This window comes from Pristiophorus japonicus, chromosome 2 (assembly GCF_044704955.1).
Source record: "Pristiophorus japonicus isolate sPriJap1 chromosome 2, sPriJap1.hap1, whole genome shotgun sequence".
Classification (NCBI taxonomy): Eukaryota; Metazoa; Chordata; class Chondrichthyes; family Pristiophoridae; genus Pristiophorus; species Pristiophorus japonicus.
Genome location: NC_091978.1, coordinates 223,463,333 through 223,477,067, shown reverse-complemented (window position 1 = coordinate 223,477,067; position 13,735 = coordinate 223,463,333). Strand labels below are relative to the sequence as shown.

The 13,735-nt window shown below is 45.2% G+C and overlaps 1 protein-coding gene across 6 annotated transcripts in view; it reads left to right on the top strand.

The window, feature by feature from the left end:
- tmem150c (transmembrane protein 150C) overlaps window positions 1–13,735 on the top strand; it is a 36,664-nt gene that overhangs the window by 9,508 nt on the left and 13,421 nt on the right. For all 6 annotated transcript variants that reach the window (XM_070863839.1, XM_070863820.1, XM_070863830.1 and 3 more), the window contains one exon: window positions 13,041–13,094. In XM_070863839.1, the coding sequence (XP_070719940.1) occupies window positions 13,041–13,094 (54 nt within the window). The remainder of the gene's footprint in view (window positions 1–13,040; window positions 13,095–13,735) is intronic.

The following is a 13,735-nucleotide window of genomic DNA, read 5'->3' as shown; positions in this document are numbered from 1 at the left end:
GGCGATAAATCCCTGGGGCCTGATAGTCTGCATCCCAGAGTACTTAAGGAAGTGTCCCTAGAAATAGTGGATGCATTGGTGATCATTTTCCAACAGTTCCTATGGACTAGAGAGTAACTAATGTAACACCACGTTTTAAAAAAGGAGCTAGAGAGAAAATGGGTAAATATAGACTGGTTAGCCTGACATCAGTAGTGGGGAAAATGTTGGAATCAATTATTAAAGATGAAAAAACAGCGCATTTGGAAAGCAGTGACAGGATCGGTCCAAGTCAGCATGGATTTATGAAAGGGAAATCATGCTTGACAAATCTTCTGGAATTTTTTGAGGATGTAACTAGTAAAGTGGACAAGGGAGAACCAGTGGATGTGGTGTATTTGGACTTTCACAAGACTTTTGACAAGGTCCCACACAAGAGATTGGTGTGCACAATCAAAGTGCATGGTATTGGGGTAATATACTGACGTAGATAGAGAACTGGTTGGCAGACAGGAAGCGGAGAGTTGGGATAAACGGGTCCTTTTCAGAATGGCAGACAGTGACTAGTGGAGTGCTGCAGGGCTCAGTGCTGGGACTCCAGCTCTTTACAATATACATTAATGATTTAGATGAAGGAATTGAGTGTAATATCTCCCAAGTTTGCAGATGACACTAAACTTGGTGGCGGTGTGAGCTGTGAGGAGGACGCTAAGAGGCTGCAGGGTGACTTGGACAGGTTAGATGAGTGGGCAAATGCATGGCAGATGCAGTATAATGTGGATAAATGTGCGGTTATCCACTTTGGGAGCAAAAACACGAAGGCAGAGTATTATCTGAATGGCGACATATTAGGAAAAGGGAGGTGCAATGAGATCTGGGTGTCATGGTTCATCAGTCATTGAAAGTTGGCATGCAGGTACAGCAGACAGTGAAGAAGGCAAATGGTATGTTGGCCTTCATAGCTAGGGGATTTGAGTATAGGAGCAGGGAGGTCTTACTGCAGTTGTACAGGGCATTGGTGAGGCCTCACCTGGAATATTGTGTTCAGTTTTGGTTTCCTAATCTGAGGAAGGACGTTCTTGCTATTGAGGGAGTGCAGCGAAGGTTCACCAGACTGATTCCAGGGATGGCTGGACTGATATGAGGAGAGACTGGATCAACTGGGCCTTTATGCTCTGGAGTTTAGAAGGATGAGAGGGGATCTCAGAGAAACATATAAGATTCTGACGGGACTGGACAAGTTAGATGTGGGAAGAATGTTCCCGATGTTGAGGAAGTCCAGAACCAGGGGACACAGTCTTAGGATAAGGGGTAGGCCATTTAGGACCGAGATGAGGAAAAACTTCTTCACTCAGAGAGTTGTTAACCTGTGCAATTCCCTGCCACAGAGAGTTGTTGATGCCAGTTCATTGGATATATTCAAGAGGGAGTTGGATATGGCCCTTGCGACTAAAGGGATCAAGGGGTATGGAGAAAGCAGGAAAGGGGTACTGAGGGAATGATCAGCCATGATCTTATTGAATTGTGATGCAGGCTCGAATGGCCTACTCCTGCACCTATTTTCTATGTTTCTAATCTTGTGTCTACAGTTTGTTGTCCTTGACCTTCAGTTAAGTCATAAAACCATGCTTTACCTTACATTGTTTTGAGTTTCATTTATTTCAAGAGGTTACAGTGTTTAACTTTTATGTATGACTGCATTGATCCTTTCTGGAGTCAAAGTGTTGTGTACGCGTAAATAACTGACAAATTGAGCCAGGCGAAATGTAACTTAACTTAACTGTGCTTTTATACAACCCAAAAGTGGAGTCCCAACCCGGCATGAGCCAACATGAGTACAGCAACTGTGAATAGCTCCTGCAGGGTCTTAATGCCCGTCCAGTGAGCTGTAACAAATAAATAGAGTATGAACACAACATATTTCCCCCCTTATTTAAAACTACAGTCTATGGACAGACAAAGTCCTTGAGATAGCCAGGCTGTGTACTGATACGTTGAGACCAGCTTGGAGCTTGCTCTCGGTGTTGGTTGGGAAACAGAACGGTGCCTCTGTTCCATGCTGCTGGTTTCTTTGCGCTAGGTTTGGCTGGGGGCTTGAGAATGTCCAGTAGCCAGCGAAGGTTCTGCCCAGTCATGAGCTCAGCGGGTATCTTCCCTGTTAGCGAGTGCTTTGCCCAATGGTATGTGTGGAGAATGGTTTGAACCGCTTCGAGGTTGGCTTTCAAACCCTCTTTGATGACGCAGTTAAAACGCTCAACACCTCCATTGCTTTGAGGATTGTACCGAGCAGTAAGGCGATGCTTGATAGCATGACGAGTGAGGAAATCCGCGAACTGCTCGGACACAAACTGTGGTCCATTCTCAGTGATTCTGACCTCTGGGAGGCCCCACTTCATGAGCATACACTGCAGAATAGTGACAATAGTTGATGAGGTCACTGAACTTGTAGCGATTTCTGGCCATTTGGAATGCAGGTCATGTACTACAACAAGGAAACGCTGGTGCCGTGGAGCTGCTTCAACTGGACAGAAGATATCCAACTGAAGTTGTGGCCATGGAATGGGCTTCATTGGCGCTGGTCGGATGTTTGTGGCCTTTTCACTCAGACTGCATGCTTCACAGAGCGAGACAAATTCCTCGATACGAGTGTCAATCCCAGGCCACCATACTGAATCGCAACATCTCTGCTTCATGCGGGCAATGTCAGGGTGTCCATTGTGTGCCAATGAGAGAAAGAGCTGTTGAAGTGACTTGAGAATTACTGCTCTATCACCACGAACTAAGCAGCCATCATTCCAAATGAAAAATTCGTCACAAAGTCTATGGAATGTTTTCAGCTCTACCGGAATTTGCTTAGGCCACTCCGTCTGGAGGAAGTGGCACACATGCTGGAGCATAGCGTCACTCTGTGATTCGGTTTTGAGTTCATCGCAGGAGACAAGTGGACTGAATGATGATCGACATGATGTGTCGTCATCTGTGAACAAGTCAGCACTAGAGTCTGAAACCGGTATCGAGCGGCTGAGCATGTCAGCTATGTAGTTGCAACTGCCAGCGATATACTGATGAAGGGGATCTGACCATCGGCTGATCCGTAGTGGTCTGTGCCCAGATCTAGTTGTAGCGAGTAGCATAGTTAGCGCTTGGTGATCTGTACGGAGGGTAAATTTCCTGCCATAGAGGTAGATGTGTCAGCATTCACATGCGTAGATGTAAGTGAGTGTTTCATGTTCCCCTGTAGAATATTTACGTTCTGCAGACGAGAGCATGTGAGAGGCGAAGGCTACTGAACATTCCAGGCCGTGAATCCATTATGAGAGCAAAGCACCCATGGCGTGGCATTCAGATCAAAGTGCACGAGGATAGGAGGGGATGTGATTTTCTCCTTAAGCGTGGTGAATGCTTGAGCCTGGGAATCTGTCCAGTCCCGAGGGACGTCCTTGCGCAGCAACTTACGAAGTAGTTTGGCAATGTACGCATAGTGCGGGACGAACTTCAGATAGAAGTTGCAGTTACCGAGGAATGATGAAAGTTCTTTGACGTTGGTAGTCTCCTGCGTTCGCTGGATCGCGTCAATGGTGTCACACCTTGGCTGTGACTCTGTAGCTCAAAGTTTATTTCTTCAGCAGCGAATGTACAACTATCGGCATTAAGTGTAGCAAGTTATGTGTAGCAAGTCTAGCCATAACTGCATGAAGTCGCTGGTCATGTTCTTCCATGGACGATGATAATCAATAAGGGAATAGGAGGGGGGGGGCGGTTATAACCGATAAGGGATTATGGGGAGCTGGTAGGGAAGTGGACCTGAGTTCATGATCGGATCAACCATGATCGTATTAAGTGGCGGAGCAGGCTCGAGGCTGTATGGCCTACTCCTGCTCCTATTTCTTATGTTCATATGATATCGTCAAGCAGATTGAGGGCTCCCCCTATGCCTGCTAGTGTAATAGTGACAATCTTCTGAAATACACTTGGTGCAGAAGATAGTCCGTAGGGTATGCGTCGATACAGATACAGACCATCATACGTCGTGAATGCTGTGAGCCGTTTGCTGTCCTCTGCTAGGGGTATTTGCAGGTAACTGCTGCACCTTTCGAGTTTTGTAAAGACTATTGAGCTGTGGAATTCTGAAGATAGTTCGTCAATAGTAGGAAGAGGGTACTTGTCGGGGATGATGGCCTTGTTGACCTCTTTCAGGTCGATGCATAGGCACATCTCCCCATTTTTCCGGCAAGCAATGACTAAGTTCGAGATCCAGGTTGAGGAGTCGATGTTCTCGATAATCCCTGAGATCCGAGTCGCGTTAATTCTGTGGATACTTGGTCGCGAACGGGAGACGGCGAAGTTGCTGCGTAACCGGTTTAATGGAAGGGTCAATGCGGGGATGAGGCCAGAATTTTATTGTCACTCCAAACCCTGTGAAGATTGAGGGATACTGCTTGTCAAAGTACACCGTGTACACAGGTGTGCCAGTTGGGTTGTAAACCTGTCGAATATGCTGCGATGAGCGATAGACACTAGCAAAATGGTTCATTTTACCACATGCAGAGCATTTCTTCCACGGGCAGGGCAGTTAGGACTCTTTGCTGAGTGTGATTTGTCTCCACAGTTAAAGCTGTGGATGTTAAGCCCGCGATCCGTAGTGGATGGCTTTGGATCTCTGCTGTGATTTCCACTTTAGACAAATGCCTTGCTCATGGGCTGCAGCTGCAGTCTGCTGCAAAGCGGGAGCAGGGGATTGGATCGCTTTTGAAGCGGAAAGCGCTGATTCGATTTGGATGGCCAAATTAGTTGCTTTGTCTAATGTCAATTTATCATCCTCCATTATCAAGTGTTTCAAATGCAGGGGATTGTTGTTTTCTCAATAATTTGATCCCTGATCATTTCTTCCTAAGTGCTCCAAAGTGACACGTAGCAGCCAGTTCAGTTAATGTAATGATGTACAGCTTGATTGGTTCACCGTTCCCTTGCCCCCTTTTACGAATTGGTATCTCTCCATCACGATACTTTTCTTTGGCGCAAAATATTTCTCTGGGGCAATTACCGTTTTGTCGTAGGACTCCGTATCTTCGATTTGGCCAAAGATGCGTTCGGCTTTGGTGCCGAGGCAATGGATAAGTATTGCATGCGGCGAGCTGGTGTTACGCTGTCACCGTCTAACCCACTCACCTTGATGTAGGTAGAAAAACGTTTTATCCATCTCGGCCACGGAATTGGAGGATCCCCAGGTGTGGAGAGGAAAGGTGGAGGACTAGTAGGGAGGTTAATTTGAGCCATCCTCATCGCCAAATTATATTGCGTACGTGTAAATAACTGACAAACTGAGCCAGGAGAAATAGAACTTAATTTAACTGTGCTTTTATACAACCCAAAAATGGAGTCCCAAACCGGCATGAACCAGCATGAATACAGCAACTATGAATAGCTCCCGCAGGGTCCTAATGCCCATCCAGTGAGATATAACAAATAAATAGAGTACGAACACCACACAAAGTACCATTTAGTTGTTGTTTGTTATGGAGCTTTGGATTTTTTATGCAGATAAGACCAAAGACACCTTCCAGTGTAAGCAGTTATTTGTTTAGTATGTTAACAAAATATTAGGTGAACCCATTACCAAGCTGTGTGGCTAAATGAGTTTTACAATGTTTGTTCCACCAGATCCGCTAGGCAAGATAAGTGGCACCTCACTGGCCAATATGCATAGGTTTTCTTGACTCTATATCCAAGATGGATGCATTATTTTATGAAGCATTGATATGACAGCTTTAAGATCTCAAACTCATGGTGTTTCTATGTTTCAGGCTGGCTTCATAATTAAATCATCAAGTTACACAGCGGTATTTATCTAAATCAACGGCCAATTCATTTTAATGTAAAGGGTGAACAAAAGAGGAAAGATCTTGGATTATATGTCCTCAGTATAATAGTATAATCTATAGGGGCTGAAATTGCCCACTGCTGGAAACGGGGCGCTCCCACCCCATTTCTTGTGTTTTCACCGCCGCAGTGGATGAGGTGGCCTCTTGAGCGAAATTCCGCTCTTTGGCTTTTTTTTTTGGCGGACCGCAAGTCACTCATAATGGGGGCGGTAGTGTGGCAGTGAGAACACTAGGGCGGAAGTTGGGGCGGGATGTAGTGGCCGCTGCTGTCGCTCATCAGTGTAGCTCTGATGATGTAATCACAGCGGTGTGTCATCACTTAAAGGGGAAAGCATGCGCGATTTTTAAAGTACAGTCCACTGGGCCACCAGGGAGGGTTTCGGCAGGGCCAGCTGCCTAGCATCCAAAATGGAGTGTCAGGCTGCCTGTTGGCGGCCCAGCCGGAACCCGGGGGCGTAATTGTCGGTCCGACATGCCAGTCGGCCGACAATAAAAAAAACATGGCGCAGTGGCAGAGCGTCCACCCCTTTAATGGGGGCTGCACCACCATTTTAGAAGGCCACAGCTTCACTGGACGGTCTCGAAAAAGCAGGTTTTGGCACTGGCTGGTGGGAGGAAGATATTCTCAGTGGAATTTTGCCGTTGGGGGCGGGGGAACGACATCGGTGGTACGCACTCTAATAACGCACTTAGGATGGCTCGGCAGCAGTGGAGCAGTAGGGAGGTGAGCGGGTCACCACCGGGATACCGCAGGAGCAGAATTTTGATAAAGGCGGCCATTGCACTCCGCAGCGTGACTGCCAATTTCCGGTGGTAACGGGCCTTGAGGAAGGGGACAATTTCGGCCCCATAGTCGTTCTCATTTTGTTTAACTTAGTCCACTGTCCACAACAACTCAAATCTTTTACACATCTTTTGACAGAAAATGTTTCGGGGCACTTTACAGAGGGAAAGAAAACAAATAACAGGATTAGACATCGAAGCATGGTGGGAGAGATGACCAAAAGTTTGATCAGTTTTAAGACTGCATTTAAAGGTGAAAGGGGCTGAGGGGTTTAAGGAAGGGGTTACAGAGAATCGGGCCAAGACAGCTGAATGCTTTGCCACCAATTGTGGGATAAAGGAGGTACGTGCAGAAAGCTAGGGTCAGAGGACTGATGGGTGCAAGGAGGGTATATAAGGCTGGAGGAGATTGCAGAGATAGGGTGGGGATCTGAAGATGAAGATTTTAATTTCAGTGTGTTGAGGATGGTCACTATTGTTGGCAGTCAACCTCCTATGATTCACAACAACATGTTTCAAGTGAGCACGAGACACTTTGTAGTATAGTATACGGAACAGACTTTATTGTTACCTAGGATGAGGGATCAACTCGACCCGATCAGCGAGTGGCTTTTCTTGTATCTTTCAAGCCCTCTGAATTACTATTGAAAACCATGCTCCTTTACACACCATATTTTGCCTACATCAATAATACATGTCATAGATAAGACCTCATGACGTATCTCTTCCCAAATCCTTTGGAGATCATTATCATCATAGGCAGTCCCTCGGAATCGAGGAAGACTTGCTTCCACTCTTAAAATGAGTCCTTAGGTGGCTGAACAGTCCAATACGAGAGCCACAGTCCCTGTCACAGGTGGGTCAGATAGTCGGTGAGGGAAAAGGTGGGTGGGACAGGTTTGCCGCACGCTCTTTCCGCTGCCTGCGCTTGATTTCTTCACGCTCTCGGCGATGAGACTCAAGGTGCTCAGCGCCCTCCCAGATGCACTTCCTCCACTTAGGGTGATCTTTGGCCAGGGACTCCCAGGTGTCAGTAGGGATGTTGCACTTTATCAGAGAGGCTTTGAGGGTGTCCCTATAACGTTTCCTCTGCCCACCTTTGGCTCGTTTGCTGTGAAGGAGTTCTGAGTAGAGCACTTGCTCTGGGAGTCTCGTGTCTGGCATGCGAATGATGTGGCCAGTCCAGCAGAGCTGATTAAGTGTGATCAGTGCTTCAATGCTGGGGATGTTGGCCTGGTCAAGGACGCTAATGTTGGTGCGTCTGTCCTCCCAGGGGATTTGTAGGATCTTGCGGAGGCATCGTTGGTGGTATTTCTCCAGCGACTTGAGGTGTCTACTGTACATGGTCCATGTCTCTGAACAATACAGGAGGACGGGTATTACTACAGCCCTGTAGTCCATGAGCTTTGTGGCAGTTTTGAGTTTAAATTATTCATGTAAACACTTGTTAACTCCAAAGCTACTTCCCTTAAACAAGACTTCCTGACCAAACTGTTTCCAACATCTTTGATGAACAGGCTTTATCAACAGTTAACTTTCTATACTATAGCTAATGGATACCTCCTCTTTGTATATTAAACTAGCCCCTGAAGTTACACTTTAATCACTCATGGCTGACATCATTGCTCTCATGTATTTCTTTGCACAAGCTCTTTACATATCCGAAGACAAGCTATGCTTTCCTCAACTCTTCAAAGTCATCCTGTTTATATTGGTAACTCTTGCTCCATTAAATGACGAAATACAACTTAATTTTTAACTTCCCGCGATGTCCAACAACTATATGTAAGCGAGGAGGAGCATGATGGGTGAGTAGGACTTCGTAATGGGATTGATTATCGGTGGCTGATTTTTGGACGTTCGAGCTTATGGACAGAGGCAGAGAGGAACATGTTGGAAACGTCAAGTGCAGAGCAAAGTTCCCTCTTAATTTTTTTTGGGTGTGCAGCCCCTTTAACCGGCTGTATGGCCCATTCATACTTCCGCACGTGGATGGTTTTCCAATTGAAAAGCCGGTGAGCCGGCCTGCATGGGACCTTCAGACCACCGCATAGCTGCACAATTTAACAGGAACATAGGTCCAGAAGTGACAAAACTATAAGGGTAGGCATACAGGCAGGTGGTATTGCAGGTGGACGTAAGTGGTATTGGTGGTGGATAAGATATGGATTTTGAAGCTCAGCACTAGTTTGAACTGCTTGACATGATTTCACTTTGCCTGAACAAATGGCAATAGAGCAGAGAATATGGGAGCGACCGAAAACACAGATTTTGGTCTTTCTGATGTTCAGTTGAAGGAAATTTTAACTCATCCATGTTTTAATGTCAGACAAGCAGTTGCTTGGTATAGGGGGAAAATAGATTACGAGAGGAAGCTTGCAGGGAACATAAAAACTGACTGCAAAAGCTTCTATAAATATGTGAATAGAAAAAGATTAGTGAAGACAAACGTGGGTCCTTTGCAGTCAGATTCAGGTGAATTTATAATGGGGAACAAAGAAATGGCAGACCAATTGAACAAATATTTCGGTTCTGTCTTCACGAGGGAAGACACAAATAACCTTCCGAATGTACTAGGGGACAGTGGGTCTAGTGAGAAGGAGGAACTGAAGGATTTCCTTATTAGGTGGGAAATTGTGTTAGGGAAATTGGGATTGAAGGCCGATAAATCCCCGGGGCCTGATAGTCTGCATCCCAGAGTACTTAAGGAAGTGGCCCTAGAAATAGTGGATGCATTGGTGATCATTTTCCAACAGTCTATCGACTCTGGATCAGTTCCTATAGACTGGAGGGTACTAATGTAACACCACTTTTTAAAAAGGGAGGGAGAGAAAAAGCGAGTAATTATCGACCGGTTCGTCTGACATCAATAGTGGAGAAAATGTTGGAATCAATTATTAAGGATGAAATAGCAGCGCATTTGGAAAGCAGTGACAGGATCGGTCCAAGTCAGCATGGATTTATGAAAGGGAAATCATGCTTGACGAATCTTCTGAAATCTTTTGAGGATGTAACTAGCAGAGTGGACAAGGGAGAACCAATGGATGTGGTGTATTTGGATTTTCAAAAGGCTTTTGGCAAGGTCCCGCACAAGAGATTGGTGTGCAGAATCAAAGTGCATGGTATTGGGGGTAATGTACTGACTTCGATAGAGAACTGGTTGGCAGACAGGAAGCAGAGAGTCAGGATAAACGGGTCTTTTTCAGAATGGCAGGCAGTGACTAGTGGAGTGCCGCAGGGCTGAGTGCTGGGACCCCAGCTCTTTATAATACACTAACGATTTAGATGAAGGAATTGAGTGTAATATCTCCAAGTTTGCAGATGACACTAAACTGGTGGGCGGTGTGAGCTGTGAGGAGGACACTAAGAGGCTGCAGGGTGACTTGGGCAGATGCAGTATAATGTGGATAAATGTGAGGTTATCCATTTTGGGGGCAAAAACACGAAGGCAGAATGTTATCTGAATGGCGGCAGATTAGGAAAAGGGGAGGTACAACGAGACCTGGGTGTCATGGTTCATCAATCATTGAAAGTTGGTATGCAGGTACAGCAGACGATGAAGAAGGCGAATGGTATGTTGGCCTTCATAGCTAGGAGATTTGAGTATAGTAGCATGGAGGTCTTACTGCAGTTGTAGAGGGCCTTAGTGAGGCCTCACCTGGAATATTGTGTTTAGTTTTGGTCTCCTAATCTGAGGAAGGATGTTCTTGCTATTGAGGGAATGCAGCGAAGGTTTACCAGGCTAATTCCAGGGATGGCTGGACTGTCATATGAGGAGAGATTGTATCAACTGGGCCTTTATTCACTGGAGTTTAGAAGGATGAGAGGGGATCTCATAGAAACGTATAAGATTCTGACGGGACTGGACAGGTTAGATGCAGGAAGAATGATCCCGATGTTGGGGAAGTCCAGAACCAGGGGACATAGTCTTAGGATAAGGAGTAGGCTATTTAGGACTGAGATGAGGAGAAATTTCTTCACAGAGTTGTTAACCTGTGGAATTCCCTGCCGCAGAGAGTTATTGATGCCAGTTCATTGGATATATTCAAGAGGGAATTAGATATGCCCCTTATGGCTAAGGGGATCAAGGGGTATGGAGAGAAAGCAGGAAAGGGGTACTGAGGGAATGATCAGCCATGATCTTATTGAATGGCGGTGCAGGCTCGAAGGGCCGAATGGCCTACTCCACCTATTTTCTATGTTTCTATGTGGTAATAAAAGTGAAGGAGGAGGAGGACTGGGTGCCATCAGCATATGTATAGAAGCTGAGCCCATTACCTGCAACAATGTTACTGAGGGGCAGCACATAGATGAGGAAGAGGAGGAGACTGAGGATAGCTCTTGTGGGATTCTGGATGTAATTATGTGGGGCAAGAAGATGCTCTGGCTGTGTTTGGATAGGTCGGAATGGTTCTACACTAAGGCAGTGCAATGTTGGTGGACAACAAAGGAGGGGCAATGAATGAGTATGATGTCGTCGATCAGATGAAATGCTATGGAGAGGTTAAGGAGGTATAATGAGGAAAGAAAGATTTGCTTTTATATAGAATCTTTCACAACCTCTGCAGATCCAAAAGCACTTTACAGCCAATGAAATACTTTTTGAAGTGTAATCACTGTTGTAATGTAGGAATCATGGCAGCCAATTTGCACACAGCAAGATCCCACAAACAGCGCTGTGATAATGACCATATAATCTGTTTTAGTGATGCTGGTTGAGGGATAGATATTGTACCATGGTCATACAGATTGTGACATAGGGTCAGCACAGTCTCAGTTCTGTAAGCTGGGCAAAAGTTGGGCTGGAGGAATTTGATTCAGAGAATTTCGGGAGATACAGACATGGAGCTGAGATGTGACAGACATATTCAGGACCTTAGAAGTGAAAAGGGACATGATAGAGAGAATAATAGCATAAAAGGATGGAAGGATTAAAAGAGGACTTCTGGAACAGGAGGTGATAACTAACAGTTTTGAAAGGGAGAGGGACTGTGCCGATGCAAAGAGAACCATTTACTTTGTTGGCAAGAAAAGGGGCCAGGAAAGGTTATTGTAGTCACAAGTTGAGTGGGGAAGGGATTGAAGGAGCCAGAGGCGGGTCTCTGAGATGAGCTTGGAGAGAGTGGGGAGAAGATGGGACAGGACTGGCGGATTAGAGGTAGGGTGGGTAGGGGATTAAAGGGTGGTCAGGAGTAGGGAAGGGAGTGTGGCGACCAAGGACAGTCTCAATCTTAGAAGTGAAGAAATCCTTGGGCACTTTGCACTGCGTATTAGAGGTGAGGATGGAGGTGAAAAAAGGAGATTTGAAGAGGAAGTGAGTCATGGAGAAAAAGAACCTCCAGTTGTCCTTTGTCCTCTAGGATAATCCTAGATTAGTAGGAGTATTTGACTGAGGAGAGGTCAGCATGGTAGTACTAAACACCTGCAGAGGTTCCCTTCTTCTACACCTCTACCTGTCTGACTTGGAGAACTATTACTTTTACCATATCTATGCGTATATTTGCTTCATTGGGCAATACATCCAATTCTGCCCCAGCCAAAGAAATAAGTTGCGAATTGAGGGCAAGTAGCCTAGGTTGAGTCATGTCATACACATGGGTAGGAATGCAAGGAATGTCCACCACCCAGCCTTTTTCGATAATAGCCCACAGATTTTGAACGTGGAGAATGAGTGACTTCCATTCAAAGAATGAAAAAGGCCATACTGCAGGTTGGTAATTTTTTTAAGTGGATATTTATAGCTTTTGTGTTTTTTTTTAAAGATTTGTTTGTGATTTTTGTGTTAATCAAGGTAAAAGTTTTTAGTACTGAGGAATTGGACACTTTCCTTTTCAGATGCCCAGTGTCAGCATCAAGGGTTCCCAGGTGAGGCAGCATTGTTAGACTTATGGGGTTACTCTATTATGTGGCACGCTCAGTGGAAAGCGATGTTTACAGGGAGTTCATCTCTGGATAGAAAGTCATAGGCTGCATGATATGCTCCCTGATAGTGATGCTCTTCACTGGGAGTGCCAGATCATGGAATCATCCCTTTGGAGTAAAGCTTTCTAAACTCTGCCCCAGCCTCAAAAGAGGATCCCCGACGGCACTATATGACATTTTCTTTTTGCCATAGCCAGCCATCCTTTGGCTTCTAAATGAGATTGCTTATTAGTACTAATTAGGGGCAATTTTCTGCTGGGGGCTGACTATGAATTGAACTACAACTGCTCAAATTTAGTTCACGAAGAATCCTTGTAGAGACACTTTCATCCTGTGAATCTGGCCTGGCTTTAAACCCAGGTCCCAATTAAAAAGGCTCATTTTTTACCCCCTTCACCAATAAATTCTAAGAATGGTAAGTAATCTACTGGGTAGTTATTATCTTCATGTGTTTTAAAATGTTATATTTTACAGATACATAATTGCAGTTAATGACGAAAAAATTTGTAGGCTTGATTTACCAGACTGGTGAGTAACTTTTTTGATTTAATAAATGTTTAACAATACTTATGCCTGAACATGGACTTGAAATTTTTCTTGTACCTTACATGAGTAAGACATATTGGAGAAGACCATCTGTAAATAACACTGAACAGGCACAAACATTCAAGAGGGGTGCCAGTATTTTCATGTCATTTTAAAGGTGTGGATTGCCTGTTTATCCAGCGCATTCTGAACTGGGTTTCTCATAGTGCTGAAATTGTTGGTCATGGGTATTAGCTTCATTTAAAAGAGATGAACCCTTGAACTTGCTTGATACTGTGCAGGTAACAAAAGTGTTGAAAGGCTGCCCCACTCCCTGCATTAACCTGTTTCATTCGTGATTACTAGCCACTGATGAAATGTACAGTTATTTTTGATGCATCTCTAATAAGCGTTCACTGGTACATGTTCACTGTCAACAACTTCAAAATTATGGGAAAACTGGGAAGTATTTTGGAGTTCGAACCCCAGTCACGTTTATGCTGGATGCGTCATCGTCGCCACCACCACCACCACCACCACCACCACCACCACCACCACCACCACCACCACCACCACACAGTGTGCTGGTGGTGGAGGGAGTGAATGTTTAAGGAGATGGATGGGATGCCAATCAAGCAGGCTAT